The sequence below is a fragment of the Pleurodeles waltl genome, chromosome 3_1 (genome assembly GCF_031143425.1).
Source record: "Pleurodeles waltl isolate 20211129_DDA chromosome 3_1, aPleWal1.hap1.20221129, whole genome shotgun sequence".
Taxonomy (NCBI): Eukaryota; Metazoa; Chordata; class Amphibia; order Caudata; family Salamandridae; genus Pleurodeles; species Pleurodeles waltl.
In genome coordinates this window covers 666,167,271-666,188,165 of record NC_090440.1, presented here as the reverse complement: position 1 = coordinate 666,188,165, position 20,895 = coordinate 666,167,271, and the positions used below count along the sequence as shown (strand labels likewise).

The following is a 20,895-nucleotide window of genomic DNA, read 5'->3' as shown; positions in this document are numbered from 1 at the left end:
GGGGAGGGGAAGAGCGAGTTTGGGGCCTTTGAAAAAATACTAGAGGAGTTCGCATGGGGATGCTTGCTGGGGTGTGAGAGAGAGAGATTGGAGAGTGCAAGGAAAAGGCTACTAATGGTGGAAGAGAGAGAGAAAGGGACATAATGCATGGGGAGTTATGGCAATGTTTACAAGTTGGGAATTTTTGGGAGGGGGTTGACAAGAATTTTAATGTATTTGTGAGGTTTGGGTTTATGATGTATTTGGTAATGGTAATTAACTGATAATCTGTAAACCTGTTTAAAGTAGACTTTGTATCCAATAAAAGGTTGTGGTATGTGTTTTTATTGCACAAAGGTTTGACAAAGTAGATATATCTAAGAATCACATTTTTTGCAGTTACAACAGGAAGGATGGAATGTCATAATTGCTAAAAGAGCTGAATGACTGAGTAAGCATTTAGTCTGCGGATCCACCGAAAACACTGTTTAGAAAGGGGTTGGAATCAACTGTAGTCTGAAACAACATGGCGAGGAGTGGATGTCTTGCTTCCCCCACAAGTTCCTCGTCCTCTACATCACCTGGGTTAACTCGAGGCAGGAGCCACCAAAGGGCCGGCAGTGGTGGAGGAGAGTTAATTACATGCCACCGGGGCTTTTGTAATGCAGCGAGGGCAGAAGAGGAGTAAGTCAAGTTTGACAAGTCTCTGAATGGCTGCTAGAGTTATCTCATACCTAGCTCAACTCCGCAAGGCAGTGGGGCAAGGGCGGACAGTCACTTGAAAGGTTAACACAACAAATGGCCATGAAAAGACAATAGTGCTGCAGAAAGGCAGATACGAATGGGACAAATTCAATCGTACGGCATTCACGTGCTAGTCTCTTCGGACTGGAGGCAGTACAGGAACCTGGTGTTTCAAGGCTTGTCTGGCATGCACAAAGATGTTGACAGGTACACACCAGGTGTCTCTGTTTCAAACTGGCAGTATGGTAGCGATAGTTGGTCTCACGTGCTCCCCAGCATGGGAAAATGTACTCAGATCAAATGCTCAAAGCTTCTATGATCTCCATTGTAAGGCGACTCTCAGTATGAAGAAGGTGATCGTGATGATGCCCACTGTGACAGTGGCGAGATTCAGCCTCCTGGCACTGTTGCCATATCGGCGGGCGGCAGCAACATCCTTCATGACCATGCGATCTCGCGACTGAAAAAGACAAAAGAAAATCAGGACTTAATATGTGAAGTAAAGGCACTGTGAGACTCAAGCTGCAGCGCAAGACTCTCTAGCCAAGTGGCATCTTTATATTCTGTAGGACCTGGGCACAAGGGTATGTATGCTGCCAGGAGTGCAACGACCAAGAGGGCTTAAGCCCCCCTTCGTGGCTGCCACGGGCTGGGCTGAGATTGCTGGACTGGAGTTCAGCCTCATGTGAAACATTCTGCTGCCCCCTGCAGGCCACTCACTGCTTGATGATGCTGTGTTTAGTCTGTCATTGCTTTCAGTGCTACCCATCCCGCTCTCGCGGCCCGATCTACGCTCTTGCAAGGTAACCATCAGCAGCAAGTGAAAAGAGGACATCACAGATGAAAGACCAGTGGGCAGCAGGGGTGTCCTGCTCCGGCAGACAACTACAAAAGTAAGAGATACAAGCTCGTCACAGTGTAACTTAGAATGATAAGACAAACAATCAGAGTCAGTACATACTGGGGCTGCAGGCAGCAGTAAGCAATAGTTCCAGGACTTGAATGCCGTTGAACCTACAAACTTGCATGTTTTAAGGATTTTCAACAGCTCTTTTCTAATCTTTTCCAATAAATAGAAAGGTTGGAAATGTACTTCTGACAATGGCAGAAGCATACGTTCTTCCAGGGTTGGGAAAAAAGTGGTTGCAGGGAAAGTGAACTTGTAAACGCTCAATAGATTTTCACATGTGCAAATCTACACATGCATATTTGCTTGTGATAAAATACAGTTCACAAATATTTTCTAGGAGTACTATTTCCTGTTCTACTTCTGTAAGTTCTTGTGAATTCATGAAAACCACCAATTAAAAGAAATGTACCCTGGGTGCACTTTTGTGACTTTCTTTAAGAATTGGGTCCCTAATTAGGTCTGGTGTAAACAAAGACATTTTGCTTTTATTAAACTTCTATTTCTCTCTCTATCGTCTGGATTTATTGTGAGTGATTGCATTCACAAGGAGCATATTGGCCCACAAAGTAGTTTTGTTCAGTGCCAAAAACTACTGTAGAAATCAGTGGCGTAATGAAACTGGAAGGGGTCCCCTGCAAGGAACATGGATGTCCCTCCTCAGACACATTGAGGGCAGGTGCTGTCCCTTGGAGGTGGGCTGCGGGCCTTTGTTATGCCACTGGTGGCAATGTGCATTTTTTGAGACCAAAAACCTTTTTTTTTCTTTATTCCAGTGTTTGTTACAATGGTGAGGGCCTGGCAGCTCCCACAACAATTAAGTGTTACAAAAGCCATGTCAAAACAAGACACGTATTGACAAAACCAAAAGACTCACAAAAGAATGTCGGTTCAGTTGGCTTTGCCAGTGCTTGTTTATTTTTATGCATAATCTTGTTGAAAATGGTTACACCGATTTTTCTTTAGGAGTATTCTTTGGAAATATTAGCATGATTCAATACATTTTACTAAATGGCACTTCAAAGAAATAGCATAGTAGCAAAACTTTTCTTTTCCTACTTGCATTTTTTTCTGAACATTTTATTTTGAAAGCAAAGATTCATCACTCTTCCTTACAAGCTTCTGCAAACACCTGCATATAATCAGAGAGCATTCTGGGAGCATTATACTGACCCTCATATTGTTAAACTTTTCAAATGTGTATACACTTTTTTTTTACTGGAACCACTGTGCAGTGTGACCTTAAAACGTTTATTTACAGCACTCTCCTTAATATTTAAGGCTTTTCATTAATGTACCATAAATACAAGTGTGAACAGCACTAACTTATGGACACACATTAACTCAACTGCAGGCAGTTCCCTCCTCTGTAAACTGGCAGGCAAAGGGTTTGTGCTGTAGGGAGTTGGCCTACTTGTCCCAAGGGCAAAATAAACATGAAAAATTGTTGCCCTTGACCCCAAACAATGTGTCTGGTGATAGGGATTTCACATGCCTGACTCTCATGGAATGCTGATAGCAAAAGAAAAGGTTGTTTCCCTAAATGTGAGAAGTGGAAGTATACAAGTCAATCAAACAAAAGGATAATAGGAAAGAGACAAACACAAGAAGAGAAAGGCAAGCCATAAAATAAGAAGGAAGCAAATGAGAGTGACAATAAAGCCAACTAATGGTACGCAAACGGTGGGCAATAAGCCCACTGTAAGTTCACAACAGGTCTTTCGCAACCGGACAGTTTGCAGTGTCTGGTAGGCAAGACCTAAAAAAACAGAAGGTAAGGAGCTAACTTTTATTTTGCATTCCAGAAATCTGCCAAGTGGCACTATGACATATGAAACCATCAGCTATTCCTGGCTTTTGAGCCAGCAGCAGGCGCTTGCAGTTTTGCTTTTAACACTGTCATTATGGGCTCAAAACCGAGCATATAAAGTGATGTTGGATAAAATGCCAGAATTGATGAAAGGTGCTATACATGACATAGAACCATACTATATTAAAAGTTGTCTTCGCCACTTCAAAAAACCTTCTTGTTTCACATAAACAGCAAATGTAAACTTTGCTCACATATTTTGTGAAGGTTCAGTCTTTCATTTACACTGTGCACTGTACAAACAAGCACTGCCAATCCAATGAGTTTTGCATTTTGCGTAGTAAAACATTTGACAACAAGCTTCACAACACAAAAATGCACAAAATGGGTGGCATTGCCATCTTCCCCAATCTAAAGAATAAGTCAAGAAAACGGCAGTAGCACGAGGAAAACCACCAGATTCTCTCACACATACAGTACAGGTACAACACATGCAGTTAACATACATTATAGAGAGACAGAAGGGAGTTAAAGGACTTTTATACACTCTTTGGAGACATGCTCTCCTTCAGAATTACCATACAATGATGTACATGTATATGATGATGAACCCTCGCCTAACTAGTGTAGTATGTTTTAACAGTGGATTACACATCTAGTTTTGGGAAGTATCCAAGAGTATTACGGTTCACTGGTGTACAGTGACCTAGTAATAGTGTCCATAGTTATGTCAAGATATATATTTGTACTTTGTTAAACTATCAGACCTTTGATAAAATTCTGTGTGGGTCAGATAAAATGATTTTTGCTGGTGTCTCACTACCAACAGATAAAAAAACAAAGGGTTGAGCAATAGACCGTGCTTCTGCTTCCTATCAACATGTTTGGGCACATGAGTAATTCCTATATGGGGTCAGGAGCATTCCTCAGGACTTTCGGTATCGGTATCCCACATCAAGTATTGTGAAGCAGTCTGGTTCACAAGGTATAGTATGCATGTGAATTCAATAGATTCTTTGGTTTCCACAAGATGGGGTAACAGCAGCGTGAAACCCCTTCTATGAACAGATACACCTTGACCGGAAACAGTGCATGCGTCCCTCCTTCAGAGCACAGGTACAGCTAGAGCAGCAGCTGCACATGCTTTCCTATTACAGTAAGGCACAAATCAGGCAGCAGCAGGGCAACCTTTGCCTTAGGATGGCAGTAGCATAGCAGGCTTCCCTCTCTCACAGAAGGTAGAACCCCCATTTTCAATTCCCGGCAGAACATATTCAGGAGGGCAGACTAGTACAAGCTTGCAGCACTCACAGAACTTGCACAGTTGAGACACGAGTGGCATGTATGTTCCAGACGGATCACTGGAGGGGGTCCTTACACTGAGATAAATGTAAAAGGAGACGGTGAGTGAATATGTTATTTCTGACATCATCCTCCCTGAGGTGATATTCCACGCCGGCATCTTGAAAGCCCTGCTGCAATCACTCGAGGTCCTGCTGCCTGTGTTGATTCTTTCCATGTGCTGAGCAGAGCTAGTATCTATTAGGCTGTTGTTATTCGGAACAGCCGAGCACCAGATACTTCAGACAGGCAAGACACGGGCACACAGGTTCAACCTCTTTGCAAAGGTTTTGAATACAGGCGCACCAAGTGCTGTGCAATGCCAGCCTCTACTCCGCACCCTTGTTAAGGGCCAACACTGTGTACAAAGCTGCTATTCCCTTTCTCTTTTATTTCATTGTCACTTAGAAACTCATGGGGAAATATCAATGGCTGACATTTAAGCAACGATTAGTTAACCTTCATACATGTGGACTCTTTACACTAACAGACGTTACGGCATGTATTCTTCTCATCTCTTGAACCCATGGTGCACGACACGGCTTTGTATCCCTCGCTTTCTACAGGTGAATGCTTCGCTAATCTACATAATCTCACAGGATGAGACGAAAGTTCGTCACCTACAAGAGCACGAGGCCGCTGTTGTGGTGTTTTAGGAGCATGCACAAAGCACAAGTGTCTTGTTTGCCGCACAAAGCGCGAGTGTCTTGCTCGTCGGCAGTGCTCAAAAAGCACAAGTGTAGGAAGTTGGCTCTGTATGTACTATTTCAAAGTAAGAAAGTGTGTGCACAGAGTCCAAGGGTTCCCCTTAGAGGTAAGATAGTGGCAAAATTAGATAATTAGAATGCACTATTTTGTGGTAGTGTGGTCGAGCAGTAGGCTTATCAGAGGGTAGTGTTAAGCATTTGTTGTACACACACAGGCAATAAATGAGGAACACACACTCAAAGACTCACTCCAGGCCATATAGGTTTTTATATAGAAAAATATATTTTCTTAATTTATTTTAAGAACCACAAGTTCAAGATTTGAAGTAAATACATACAATGCAAGGTACTCCACACAGGTAAGTTAGGAACTTTGAATAAGAGCAATAACATACAGTTTTTTTTTAAATGGCAAAACGCTATTTTAAAAGTAGACAGTGCATAATCAACAGTTCCTGGGGGAGGTAAGTATTGGTTAGATTGTGAGGTAAGTAAGACACTTACAAGTCTCAGTTCCAGGGCATGGGCTGCCCACTGTGGGGGTTCAAGGCAACCCCAAAGTTACCACACCAGCAGCTGAGGGCCGGTCAGGTGCAGAGGTTAAAGAGGTGCCCAAAACAAATAGGCACCTATGGAGAACAGGGGTGCTCCAGTTCCAGTCTGCCAGCAGGTAAGTACCTGCGTCCTTGGGGAGCAGACCAGGGGGTTTTTGTAGAGCACTGGGGGGGGACAAGTAGGCACACAAAACACACCCTCAGCGGCACAGGGGCGGCCGGGTGCAGTGTGAAAAGCAGGCATCGGGTTTTGTGTAGGTTTCAATGGAGGGACCCGGGGGTCACTCTAAGCGATGCAGGCAGGCACAGGGGGGGGCTTCTCGGAACAGCCACCACCTGGGCTAGGCAGAGGGTCGCCTGGGGGTCACTCCTGCACTGAAGTTCGGTTCCTTCTGGTCCTGGGGGCTGCGGTGCAGTGCTTGGTCCAGGCGTCGGGTCCATTGTTACAGGCAGTCGCGGTCAGGGGGAGCCTCTGGATTCTCTCTGCAGGCGTAGCTGTGGGGGGCCAGGGGAGTCATCTTGAATTACTCACGGGGTCGCAGTCACCGGGGAGTCCTCCCTGTGGTGTTGGTTCTCTGGATCTCAAGCCGGGGGCGTCAGGTGCAGAGTGTGAAGTCTCACGCTTCTGGTGGGAAGAGTGAGTTCTTGGAAAGTTGCTTCTTTGTTGAAAAGATGTTGCTGTTGTTGAGCAGAGCCGCTGCTCATGGGAGTTTCTTGGTCCTGGGGGTCAGGGCAGTCCTCTGAGGCTTCAGAGGTCGCTGGTCCCTGTTGGATGCGTCACAGGTTGCAGGTTTTTGACTCCGGAGACAGGCCGGTAGGGCTGGGGCCAAAGCAGTTGTCGTCATCCGTCTTCTCTGCAGGCTTGTAGGTCAGCAGTCCTTCTTTGTAGTTCACGTTGCAGGAATCTGATTTCCTGGGTTATGGGGTGCCCCTAAATACTAAACTTAGGGGTGTGTTTAGGTCTGGGAGGGCAGTAGCTAATGGCTACTGTCCTGGAGGGTGGCTGCATCCTCTTTGTGCCTCCTCCCTGTGGGGAGGGGGGCACATCCCTAATCCTATTGGGGGAATCCTCCAAAACTAAGATGGAGGATTTCTAAAGGCAGGGGTCACCTCAGCTCAGGGCACATTAGGGGCTGTCCTGACTGGTGGGTGACTCCTCCTTATTTTTCTAATAATCCCCTCCAGCCTTGCCGCCAAAAGTGGGGGCAGTGGCCGGAGGGGCGGGCATCTCCACTAGCTGGGATGCCCTGTGGTGCTTTAAGGCTCACTGCCAGGTGTTACAGTACCTGCAGGGGGTGGAGAGAAGCATCTCCACCCAGTGCAGGCTTTGTTCCTGTCCACAGAGTGACAAAGGCACTATCCCCATGTGGCCAGCAATTTGTCTGGTTGCGGCAGGCTAGCAGAAACTGGTCAGCCCCACACTAGAAGTCTGATTGGTATTCAGGGGGCATCTCTAAGATGCCCTCTGGGTGCAGGTTACAATAAATTGCACACTGGCATCAGTGTGCATTTACTGTGCTCAGAAGTTTGATACCAAACTTCCAGATTTCAGTGTAGCCATTATGGAACTGTGGAGTTCGTGTTTGACAGACTCCCAGACCATATACTCTTATGGCTACCCTGCACTTACAATGTCTAAGGTTTTGCTTAGACACTGGAGGGGCATAGTGCTCATGCACATATGCCCTCACCTGTGGTATAGTGCACCCTGCCTTGGGCTGTAAGGCCTGCTAGAGGGGTGACTTACCAATGCCACGGGCAGTGTGAGGCTAGCATGGCACTCTGAGGGGAGTCTTTTTCTCTCACCCAGCACACACAAGCTGTGAGGCAGTGTGCATGTGCTGAGTGAGGGGTCCCCAGGGTAGCATAAGACATGCTGCAGCCCTTAGAGACCTTCCTTGGCATCAGAGCCCTTGATACCAGGGGTACCAGTTACAAGGGACTTATCTGAGTGCCAGGGCTGTGCCAATTGTGGAAGCAAAGGTACAGGTTAGGGAAAGAACACTGCTGCTGCAGCCTGGACAGCAGGGTCCCAGCACACTTTCAATCAAAACTTAGCATCAGCAAAGGCAAAATGTCAGGGGGTAACCATGCCAAGGAGGCATTTCTTTACAGGAAGTGTTTTGTGTGTTGGCAGTAGGCACAAGCACAAGTGTTTTGTGTGTTGGCAGTAGGCACAAAGAATAAGTGTTTTGTGTGCAAGCAGTGTGTACAAAGCACAAGTGTTGTGTAGTGTTTTGTGTGCAAGCAGTGCGCACAAAGCACTAGTGTCATGTGTACAAGCAGTGCGCACAAAGCACAAGTGTTTTGTAGTGTTTTGTATGCAAGCAGTGCGCACAAAGCACTAGTGTTATGTGTACAAGCAGTGCGCACAAAGCACAAGTGTTTTGTAGTTTTTTGTGTGTCACCAGTGCGCACAAAGCACTAGAGTTACGTGTGCAAGCAGTGCGCACAGAGCACTAGTGTTTTGTGGTGTTTTGTGTTCCGCCAGTGTGCACAAAGCACAAGTGGTTTGTGTGTCGCCAGTGCGCACAAAGCACTAGCGATGCACAAAGCACAAGTGTTTTGTGTGCAAGCAGTGCGCACAAAGCACAAGTGTTTTGTAGTGTTTTGTGTGTCGCCAGTGCGCACAAAGCACTAGCGACTCACAAAGCACTAGTGCTATGTGTGCAAGCAGTGCGCTCAAAGCACATATATTTTGTAGTGTTTTGTGTGTCACCAGTGCACACAAAGCACTAGCGACGCACAAAGCACTAGTTTTATGTGTGCAAGCAGTGCGCACAAAGCACAAGTGTTTTGCTCTTGGACAGTTCTGTCATGTTACCGACACACAACAGATATGCTAAACATTTTTAATTTGGAATTTTAATCCTATAATCTTCTTCACCTGTCTATGTTTGAAGGGCATAAGTATTCTTTGCGCTTTGTTTTGTGCTCTAGGGACTGGTGCCATAAGCAAACCTCACAACACTCGAGTTTTTTTTTGTAAAACACAATCCAAAATAACACTTTGAAATGACAATATCCAATATGAAAGGAATTAAAGAATGAGAGAATCTAATGAGAGAATCTAAGCTTGCTTGTAATCATCTGTACTCGAGTTTGACTACTTTTACATGCACGGTGGAAACAGCGAGCTGTGGACTAGGTATCAGACTTTGAGCTCTACTGTGAAAGTGATCCTGTGAAACACCTTTTCTTAGGACGATTATAGACTCCCTTCATTAATTGCTAATCATGGTAAAAAAGACGAATTTTCCATCCTAGATGGCAACAATATTAATGACTGACCGCATCTAGCAGATAGTTGGTGATCAAAATCCTTGCTCATCTAAAACAGGTGAATGTTGATCCCTTTTGTGATTTAACCAATGAGCATAATTATTAACATGAATGGATTAATGGGGCACGTAAGCTTTACCGGGGTTTTATGCGCATACTTCAACCTGGACACTCCACCACGGACTGTTGAAGTTTGATCTGACCAAAACTAAGGGCATTCGTCTGCACTGTGAAAGAGTCCACACAAAACAGATAAACAGCAAAACATGTGTCCGCATATTAACAACTAATAAAGGCCTTTGATCTTCGAGCCTGCCCTACCTTGATAGAAACTCTTCCTGTCCCCGAGTTAGTGCTATCATTTCTGGCTCCTAAAATCAATTCTGTACATCTCCCCTCAGTTTCTGAGCCAATCTTCAAGTTTTAAAAAAAATTCTATCCCTGGTAAAGATGCTTACACTACTTCTGGCCTCCTCTGCCTACCACACAAGTTGTCTGTGAGCAGGTGTAGTTAATTTAAAGCACTATCTTGCTTAAAGGGCTTGAGGTGTCATTGACCCAACTCAACCCAGGCAACTTCTGTGCTTTCCCAGTGAGGTTCTTGTGGAAGTCGTTTTTCTTATGCGGAATCTTTGGAATTTTCTCTTGCTTGCTCTTTGCTACACCACAGATGATATTAAATTTGGCAAACAGCTTAAACCTGACTTTTTCTGCTCCTTAACACTGCCTTTCTTTTTGGGTGCATACCAGTTTATTATGCTTAGTACCAAGAAACCATTTTTGGATGTCTGTGTGCCCTGCAAGTTACAGTAAAAAACAACTTCCGCCTCTCCCAGAAACTAATAAAAATGAGATGTTGATGTAATTACATCAGTGTTAAAGACACCAATTTGTTTTCAATACAGAATATTGGCTGGGGAGACGATGGTCGACATGAGGATTAAGGCAGACTGAATAGAAGTATGATAACCATCTTTATAGAACTGACCTCCTCCTTCCAGTCTCACTCCTTCCACACATAAACTAATCTCAATTGCAACACACGCATTCCCCTGACCACGAACGAGCTCCATACAATAAAATGTCCTCTCCGTATTCAAAGAATACTGTAATACCTAAATGCACCAGGAGAGAGCGCCAAATTACAAGGAATGGTCATGAGATGCGCGAATACAGTAAAGTTTTGCTTTTGTTGGCAAACAAGAACTACGTAACACGCCCAAACATACAGTTAACAAGCCCTGGCAAAGCTACTAGGGCAGTGGTCTTCAATCTTTTTAATGCCGCGCACCCCCAGTTGAAAAATAAAAATCATTGGGCCCCCCCTCAGGATTTCTCACAATTATTTTAGAAATATGGCAATGTTTAAATAGGTCTAAACCTATTTAAACATTGCAGTTAAGTACTGTTACCTTTTTAAAACTGCAATAACATGCTTCTGCTTAAAACAAAGGCATGTTATCTGTATAATATTTCTTTTGGCCAGAGCTTGGCGCCCCCCCTGGGATCACTTGAGGCCCCACAAGGGGGGCCCACCCCCCAGTTTGAAGACCTCTGTACTAGGGTAATCTCCCAGCCTGCTTGGTTTGTATGGATTTTATGGGTTTTGTAATGGCAAAGCTGATATGCCTCGACGCCGTCAAGTATTTTTCTTGGCCTCAAGAGCAACCACCACTGTAGTAGCCGTTTGAACTAGAGGCAGTTAATTTGTGTGTGGATGTGCTCCTTGTGAAAGGGCAAAATGCGGTCACTTACACCAATGGCTGAAATGGGTTGAGCCATTGCTCCATGCTGTAGTGAGCTCAGGAAAAATGTGACTGTGCTCATGCCCACTGGCTTTCTAACTAAGGGCCGTGATCACTTTTTTCAAACGTTTCTGTTTGCAGTATGCACATGTCAAAATGCGATCTCAGTAATGCAACTCACCATTTTTTTATATTGCCCAATGTGCTCATAATCATTGTTTTGCCTGTATTTCTTTTTAACCCACGTGATTGAGCATTATATGATAATGATGGCTTCTCAGTGGTCCCAACAACTTGTTTATATTGCTCTTATGTGCTTGTGATCTTTGTTTTGCTGGCATTTTTAGGACTGATATGACAGTGCAACTGTAGCCAGACCTTGTTTAATTTCCGGAAAAGGCGTTTAAAAGCTGTATCGAGAGAAGAATGTAGGTTCCGCAAACATGTTATTCTCTATGAGCCTTTGACTTGGCAGCAGGTGAATGCTTCTACTGAAAGAGTGTTTAGATTGCTTGGACTGAGGTCAATCTAGTATGTCTGGGTTAATTATGATGACAAGATAATGATCAAGGCTGCAGGCCTCATCTCTGACAAACTTTATGTCCGATGCCACAGTCTGATCAGTTCATCAAACGTTGCAACAAAAACAGTAGCCCTAACTTGTTTACTGTGAGAAGCACAAGATAAAGCCAATAGGCCTGTAAGAGTGGATTGTTATTAGAGTGTGTGACACCTTGTAGGCAGGTATTTTGTTACATGGAGTTTCGCAGATTACCAAATTGCTTTATACGGTATACAGGGAGTGCAGAATTATTAGGCAAGTTGTATTTTTGAGGATTAATTTTATTATTGAACAACAACCATGTTCTCAATGAACCCAAAAAACTCATTAATATCAAAACTGAATATTTTTGGAAGTAGTTTTTAGTTTGTTTTTAGTTTTAGCTATGTTAGGGGGATATCTGTGTGTGCAGGTGACTATCACTGTGCATAATTATTAGGCAACTTAACAAAAAAAAATATATACCCATTTCAATTATTTATCATTACCAGTGAAACCAATATAACATCTCAACATTCACAAATATACATTTCTGACATTCAAAAACAAAACAAAAACAAATCAGTGACCAATAAAGCCACCTATCTTTGCAAGGACACTCAAAAGCCTGCCATCCATGGATTCTGTCAGTGTTTTGATCTGTTCACCATCAACATTGCGTGCAGCAGCAACCACAGCCTCCCAGACACTGTTCAGAGAGGTGTACTGTTTTCCCTCCTTGTAAATCTCACATTTGATGATGGACCACAGGTTCTCAATGGGGTTCAGATCAGGTGAACAAGGAGGCCATGTCATTAGATTTCCTTCTTTTATACCCTTTCTTGCCAGCCACGCTGTGGAGTACTTGGACGCGTGTGATGGAGCATTGTCCTGCATGAAAATCATGTTTTTCTTGAAGGATGCAGACTTCTTCCTGTACCACTGCTTGAAGAAGGTGTCTTCCAGGAACTGGCAGTAGGACTGGGAGTTGAGCTTGACTCCATCCTCAACCTGAAAAGGCCCCACAAGCTCATCTTTGATGATACCAGCCCAAACCAGTACTCCACCTCCACCTTGCTGGCGTCTGAGTCGGACTGGAGCTCTCTGCCCTTTACCAATCCAGCCACGGGCCCATCCATCTGGCCCATCAAGACTCACTCTCATTTCATCAGTCCATAAAACCTTAGAAAAATTAGTCTTGAGATATTTCTTGGCCCAGTCTTGACGTTTCAGCTTGTGTGTCTTGTTCAGTGGTGGTCGTCTTTCAGCCTTTCTTACCTTGGCCATGTCTCTGAGTATTGCACACCTTGTGCTTTTGGGCACTCCAGTGATGTTGCAGCTCTGAAATATGGCCAAACTGGTGGCAAGTGGCATCGTGGCAGCTGCACGCTTGACTTTTCTCAGTTCATGGGCAGTTATTTTGTGCCTTGGTTTTTCCACACGCTTCTTGCGACCCTGTTGACTATTTTGAATGAAACGCTTGATTGTTCGATGATCACGCTTCAGAAGCTTTGCAATTTTAAGAGTGCTGCATCCCTCTGCAAGATATCTCACTATTTTTGACTTTTCTGAGCCTGTCAAGTCCTTCTTTTGACCCATTTTGCCAAAGGAAAGGAAGTTGCCTAATAATTATGCACACCTGATATAGGGTGTTGATGTCATTAGACCACACCCCTTCTCATTACAGAGATGCACATCACCTAATATGCTTAATTGGTAGTAGGCTTTCGAGCCTATACAGCTTGGAGTAAGACAACATGCATAAAGAGGATGATGTGGTCAAAATACTCATTTGCCTAATAATTCTGCACTCCCTGTAATGTACATCAGGGGTACTTTATCCCATATATTATATACAAGATAAGGAGGGAAAGAGAGTGAGGGTGAAGCAAGAGAGAAGCGAAGCGAGAGTGGGAGAACATCAGACTGAAACAGGGCATCGGACCAACAGGAGTAGAGAAAAAGAGGAATGGGAAGAAAATGAGAGTGAGAATTTAAGAGCAAACACGGAATAGTAAGAAAGTAAAGGAGATTAAGAAAGTCACAGGGAGAAAATAATGGAAAGTTAGAGAGTGAGAAAGTGGCATAGAGAAAAATAAGTGAGACAATAACAGGAGTAAGGGTGTAAGAAACTGACGCGTGTGGGAAAGTGGGAAAGTAAGAGCGAGAGAGTAAAAGAGGGAACGTGAGTCTGAGAAAATAACAAGTAGTAAGAAAGTGACGCTGAGTAATTAAATGAGAAGGCAAGACTGCCGTGACTGATGGAAACCGAGCGCGTGGAAAAGAGCTGGCGCGCAGGAGTCCGCGCTCGCCACGGCCAGACTCACCTTGACGGAGAAGACGAGCGCCGCGAAGCCCAGGCAGTAGAAGTTGCAGAGCATGGCATTGAAGAGAGACCAGAGCACGTAGTCTCCGGGCGGCGGGGCGGTGGGCACCGTTAGCTGCACGGTGTCTAGCTGGCAGGCGCTCACCGCCGGGCAGGGCTGCAAGACATACGGCGAAGCCGGTGGCCCCGCTACAGGGGGCCCCGGGTAGGGCGGCGGAGGGTCTTGCCCCTTCGGGTGGTCTTCGGGGTTCATGGGCACGGCCACGTAGCCCTTGTCTGCGGAGTCAGCCATCTGGTCCCGCTCGCGTGAGCCGCGTCCGGGCAGAGCGAGTAAGGCTTGGGGCTTGTGCCTTGACTGAAGTCCCTGTGAGGGCAGCGGCCCTCTCCGGCTCCAGAGGAGGGGCCTGCCTCAGCACCAGCGGGAAGAGCGGGCCCAGGGCCCGGAGACGGACACAAGTCCTGGTCGACAGCCCTGGGGGTGACGAAATAGGAAGGGGAGCCGTCCCCACACCCCAAAAAGGGAGGGGCGCAAATATAAAGATCCTCTCAAAATATGGCGGAACCCATCCCCGCACGTGCACCGACCCTAAGCTTTCGACACACGTCACTTCACTCAGTGCTCTGCCTCGGCCCCAACCCCACAACCATTCAGAGATGACCCCGATGTGTAATCTCTCGCTGTCGCACCCGAATCAGCCTTTCACAAACACCACTTCTCACCAGGTTTGCAATATTTATAATAATGGGTGAGTACCAGTGCTTTGAATGGGCCGGTACTGAGTACCGGCACTTTTTTATTTTGAGAGGGGGAGTACCTGCACTTCTCAAGAAACGCGTAATACGTTTCACTGGAGAGTACCGGCACTTCTCAGAATCAAGCAGGTACTCTGGTACAGAGCGCCTACACTTCTATTTTTCAATTTCAAGCACTGGTTAGTACTGGCACTTCTCAGTACCAAACGAGTACTCTGTGACAGCGAGTACGTCTGCTTCTACATTTTAATTTCAAGGACTGCCCCCCCCCCCCCCCCCCCCCCGGGCTTGCCGATAAAGCTTTAAGAGGTAAGGCTGACATCGGGTAAGGTAGGGTTCAGCCGGGTGAGTGACGCCTCTGCTGGTCTCCAGTTTGCTCCTTTTTATCAGAACGTGCACACTCACCCGCTCACCCGTGTTTGTCTCTTATTGTCATTCCTAGTTTAACGTTGGCTGCCCCCAGTGCTTGGTTCTGGTCTCCAGCTTTGCCCTTGTTTTCTCAGTAGTATTGCCCCCTTGGCTACCCATCTTTCCTCTTCCATTCCTAGCGGTATTGCTCACCAGTAGCAGTTTCCCGGCTCCATCGTTCTACGGTCTAGCATTTTCCATATATTTTTTCCAGGCTTTTAAATGAGCAGGTACTGACCGGTACTGAGCACGTGCACTTTAATTTGACAGGGAGAGTCTGTGCTTCTCAGCACTGCAGCAATACATTTAGTGGGAGAGTACCGGTACTTCTCAGGACGAAACAGGTACTCTAAATAGTGAAAACCTGCACTACTTTTTTCCATTAAAACACTGATTTTATCACTGCTGTCAGGTGTTGGTCTTCAGCTTTACACTCCCTTTAAAAGCCCTCCCACACTCTGTCCCAGTGCCCTTGCTTTGACAGCACAAGAGTTATCTGTCTGTCCGCGGTCTCCAGCTTTACTCTCGCCTCTTCCTCCCAGTGCCGCTCTCCGTGTTTATGCCACATTCGCGCTAGTCTCCAACATTGCCCATGTCAAGTGTTAGTTGGCTGTAGTAGGGTGACCACCTGGCATTGAGGCAAATTCTGGACAGGACTGTAAAAAATTCAGGACAAAGGGTCAAAATTCAGGACAGAAATTCAGGACAAAGGGTCAAAATTCAGGACAAAAATTCAAGAACAAACGCCATGCCTCACTATGTTGTCAGTGCATTTATTTACTCTTTTCTAACATAGCACTATTTATTAATTGTGGTCTTTTTGTGATTGCCTCCTGGTATGCTACATTCTGCTGTCGCATTACGTCCTTGTTCAGTTGTAAATTAATGCCCTTCAGTACTGCGACAAGGTCATCACCCCTACCCAAACCTACCCAATCTTTCTTGAAGAGAAAGCAACAGCAACATTTTGATTATGTTTCTGAACATTTTAAAACCCCTGGAAAAGAGTGTGGGAAACGTTAAGGTAGTAACCTTATGCTAGTTTGAACAAAAACATCTGGCATACCCCAATCGCCCATGGACTTTCATCCTAGAAAAAAATTAAAGAGGCAGGGCAGATGGTGTAGGCAACAGTCTCACACCTAATGTCGGGATGTGAGGTACCTACAACATGTCTATAGTCTCACAGCACTAGAGTGTATGTCTGGGACTCTACAGTTATCTCAGAAATAGGAGCCTGGACTACCAATCAAAGATAATAAAGGAGGAGGCAAACTCTTCTGGTGCAATGGTCCACTTTTCATGCCTATGAAGGGTGAGCAGGGCCAGACCCCTTGCAAGGTTGTGCAAGGCAATTGCCTGCTCTGTCCATGTCTTTAAATGGTTTTGAAACTGAGCAAAAACCAAACTAGTGATCTGGGTTATCCCTAAGTGTCAAGTACACATAGAATCTTCAAAATATTTGAGATGTAAATTGCACGTACAAAATGTAAGAATTTGAAAATGTAATTAGTGTTTCAATAACATATGGCACTGTTTCCCCTTAATATACAATTAGATCTCAGATTGAACTGGGAACCAGTTACCTTTTGATTCCTTAGTGAATAATATCTCCCATTCTCCCACTGATTTGCAGGATGGAAATCTCGGCAGAGCGTCACTGTCCCTCCAAGCCCAGTTTGCTTTTTGGTCTTCTCTTCTGCTTTCTGTAGGGGGCCACATGACACTAGTGAAGATGGTGTTCTACCCCAATGATAGTTTTATTTTGCAAACCATCCCCTGCTCATCCTTCATTCCTTCTTCAGACAAGCCACACATCTGATTTGGTCGCTGAGGTGCAGTCGTGTAGCTCTTTCCATTCTGAAGCTACCCGTGACTGCAGGTGGATTAGGTCTTCTGAACTTAGAATGCTATTATTCAGCTGCCCAGGTCCAAGGGGTGGCTCGCTGGATTTCTGCCCACCTCCCTGCATGAGATGGGGTTTACTAGTAAAGACTTTTAAGGAGGGCTTATTGCACTGCTCATTGTTTCCTACTGGCCATTCTACGGATTTCCATCCGGGGTTATCATGCACAGCTTTCTCTTGCCTTGCTAGAACCTGTAAACTCACTGACACAAAGAAACCCCATGCTCCTGCTTTACCTATGCTAAGCCTTCCCACTCGCACAAGATAGGTGTGCTCAGAGCAACTCCATCAGTGGCACGCTGCAGGTATCTTAAAATTGGGGGATTTGTTTCTGGACGGCGAGCTACTAAATTTCCAAACTCTTGTGACAGACTACCATCTTCACCCCGGTCAACTCCTTATTTACAACCACCTCAAATAATCATTAAATGCCCTATTTCATGTCTGTCACCTAGCACTAACCCTACAAGAGGTGTGTCAGAAGCTCTACGCCATAGGAACTGGTGGAAACTGATAGAATGGGTGTACAGACCTTTCCTGCAACATAGAAACCACTCCAGGTCTTCTTGTCAGACTACCTGGGTGATTGATGCGGCCATACCTCTGCAAGATATGGACTGGACTAAAATAATGGACTTTCCCCACAGAGTGTCCCACGGATGGCACTTTAAGTACATTCATAGTGCTTCCTTGTTAACGCATTCCACCCTTTGCTTGCCATTGGCCTTGCGGTTTGTAACTCACATTTTGTTGCTTTCAATTTGCTGGCTTTATTTGTTTTAGGCTATGCAGCTTCAGTTCATCCCTTCCCTTGCCAAAAGCTTATTTACAGTATCCTTCCGAGTGCTCCCTTTCTATAAACAGGCCTGTAAATCTTGTTCTTATCTCATCACATTTGCTGTGCATTAAAAGAGAAAAGTCCAATATCAGGCTCTGTCTTTGGTGGGAACTTAGGGGGTGATTCCGACCCTGGCGGTAAAAACCGCCAGGGCCGGGGTCCGCGGGAGCACCCCCAACAGGCTGGCGGTGCTCCTTTGGGCATTCTGACCGCGGCGGTACAGCCGCGGCCAGAAACGGAAAGTCGGCGGTGTACCACCGACTTTCCGCTGCCCATGGGAATCCTCCATGGGGATTCCGACCCCCATACCGCCATCCTGTTCCTGGCGGTTTCGGCCGCCAGGAACAGGATGGCGGTATGGGGTGTCGTGGGGCCCCTGGGGGCCCCACTTTGAATTTCAGTGTCTGCTTAGCAGACACTGAAATTCGCAACGGGTGCTACTGCACCCGTCGCACCCCTTCCACTCCGCCGGCTCCATTCGGAGCCGGCTTCATCGTGGAAGGGTGTTTCCCACTGGGCTGGCGGGCGGCCTTTTGGCGGTCGCCCGCCATCCCAGTGGGAAACCCAGAATGACCGCTGCGGTCTTTTGACCGCGGTACGGTCTTCTGGCGGTTCCCGCCGCCCGCCAAGGCTGGAATGACCCCCTTAGTGTTTACTTTTCTTTCTCTGACTTCAAAGTGAGACGAATTATGGGACAATCTTGCTGGATACTAGGGTTAGGAACACTTTTTTCTATCATATGACAACATTTAAATACACTTCAGAATATATCAGAATTAGGAGTACAAATGAAGCACATTTTTGTTAATTCTGAACTGTGCTGGAAACAAATACCTTTAGATGATTAAAACAAATCATTGCATTAGGTGATGCAATTTCCACACATCGTCTGTACACATTATAATTTGATTTGAAAAACTGTATATATGTGCCAATCTAATGGTCCTTTCAATCAAAAATGTGTTGTCTGTAATGGCAGTGTGTTACCACACCATGCATACTCCACTCTGCACCACTCCACACCACTGCACCCTATTCTGTATCACTCCACTTTACGCCACTCCATGCCACTGCACTGCACTCTTCTCCGTTCTGAACCACTCCACATTATGCCACTGCACTCTATGCTACTTCACTCTATGCCTCTCTACTCTACTCTGTACCACACTACTCTATGCCAATGCACTTTACACCTCTCTACACCTCTGCGCTCTGCTCCTCTGCTCGCTATACCACTCTAGTCTAGGCAACACCAATCTAGTCCGCACAACTCCACTCTAAGCAACTCTGCAACACTGCACTGTACACCACTGCACTCTAAGCTAATACACTCTATGCTGGTGCACTTTACTCTCTAGCACTCAACTCTATGCCCCTGCACTCTACATCAATACACTGTGCGTCACTCTAATCTACTCATCACCTCTGCACGCTATGCCACGGCACTCTACACCACTTTAGTCTATGCCATCACACTCTATGCCACTCTATGCAACTCCACTCTACCTTGCACCTCTCCACTCTAAGCCACTTCACTCTACTGTGAAGCAATCTACTTTATGCCACTGCACTCTATGCCACTGCATTCTGTGCCACTGCACTCTACCCTGCACCTCTCCACTCTATGCAACTGCACTCTACTCTGAAACAAACTATTCTACACCACTGCACTCTATGCCACTCTGGTCACTGCACTCTAGTTCAATGCACTCTACACCACTGCACGCTGACACTCTACTTTGCAACACTGCACTGGCTGCCACTATACTCTACACCACTCCACTCTGTACTACTACATTCTGCAACAGTACACTCTATTCCACTGCACTCCATGCCCTCTACTCTGTCCCATGCCACTCTATACCACTGTACTCTACACCAGTGCACTCCAAACAACTGCACTGTATGCCACTGCCCTTTACTTTGCACCACTGTACTCTATGCCACTGTTCTCTGTACCACTCTACACCACTGCACTGACACTCTACTCTGCAACACTGCACTTTACAGCACTCTACTCTGTACTACTGCTTTCTATGCCACTGCACTGTGCATCACTGCACTCTACGCCACTGCACTCTAGGCACTATACTCTACTCTGCACTGAACCACTCTACAAAACTCCACTCTGCACCACTCTACGCCACTGCACTCTATGCCACATGAGTCTACTCTGCACTCTATGATACTGCACCACTCTGCATTACTGTACTCTCTGCCATTCTATTGTATGCCATTCTACTCCACTGCACTCTATGCTACTCTACCCCATGCCACTCTATGCCACTGCACTCTGCGCCAATGCACTCTAAAGAACTGCACTGTACGCCACTGCCCTCTACTCTTCACCACTGTACTCTATGCCATTGCTCTCTGTGCCACTCTACTCCACTCTACATCACTGCACTGACACTCTACTCTGCAACATTGCACTTTCCGCCACTATACTGTACACCAATCTATTCTGCATTCTACGCCACTGCACTCTATGCCACTGCACTCTGTGCCACTCTACTCTGCATCACTCCACTATATGCAATTGCACTCTACAGCACTATACTCTATTCTGCACTGCACCACTCTACACTACGCCACTGCATTTTCTGGCAAGCGAAACTACTCTGCACTCTATGCCACAGCATTCTACACTACTGTACTCTCTTCCACTCTAATGTATGCCACTCTACTCCACTGCACTCTATGCCACTCTACTCTGTCCAACGCCACTCCATGCCACTGCAATCTAAACCACTGCACTCTACGCCAATGCATTCTAAACACCTGCACTGTACTTTGCACCACTGGGCTCTACGCCACTGTTCCCATGCCACTCTACTCCACTCCACACCACTATGCCACTAACGTTTAGCCATGCTGAACAGCAGCCACTCTGGTGTATAACATGGCTAAAACGCATTGGCAAAGCCAATAACTCTAGTGTAGTCGAGACCTATTGGCTTTGACAATGTTTGTTAGTACTATGAGGTACTGAGGTCCCTGAAAGAACTGTGAATATTTAAGTCCTTATTTTAAACATACATTCAACACCTTGTC

General features: G+C 45.8%; 1 protein-coding gene across 1 annotated transcript; it reads right to left on the bottom strand.

Annotated features, from left to right (window-relative positions):
* Window positions 1–303: 303 nt before the first annotated feature.
* LOC138284439 (dispanin subfamily A member 2b-like) lies at window positions 304–14,531 on the bottom strand. Its single transcript, XM_069223204.1, has 2 exons — window positions 13,938–14,531; window positions 304–1,183 (listed from the first exon to the last, which is right to left on the bottom strand). The coding sequence occupies exons 1-2, from the start codon at window positions 14,226–14,228 to the stop codon at window positions 1,037–1,039; spliced, it is 438 nt and encodes a 145-aa protein (XP_069079305.1). The 5' UTR covers window positions 14,229–14,531; the 3' UTR covers window positions 304–1,036.
* Between the last annotated feature and the right edge of the window lie 6,364 nt (window positions 14,532–20,895).

Coding starts and splice junctions, on each gene's coding strand:
- LOC138284439 (XM_069223204.1), bottom strand. CDS start 14,228: ATGGCTGACTCCGCAGACAAGGGCTACGTGGCCGTGCCCATGAACCCC. Junction 1,184..13,937: donor CGCTCGTCTTCTCCGTCAAG/GTGAGTCTGGCC, acceptor TGTCTTTTTCAG/TCGCGAGATCGCATGGTCAT.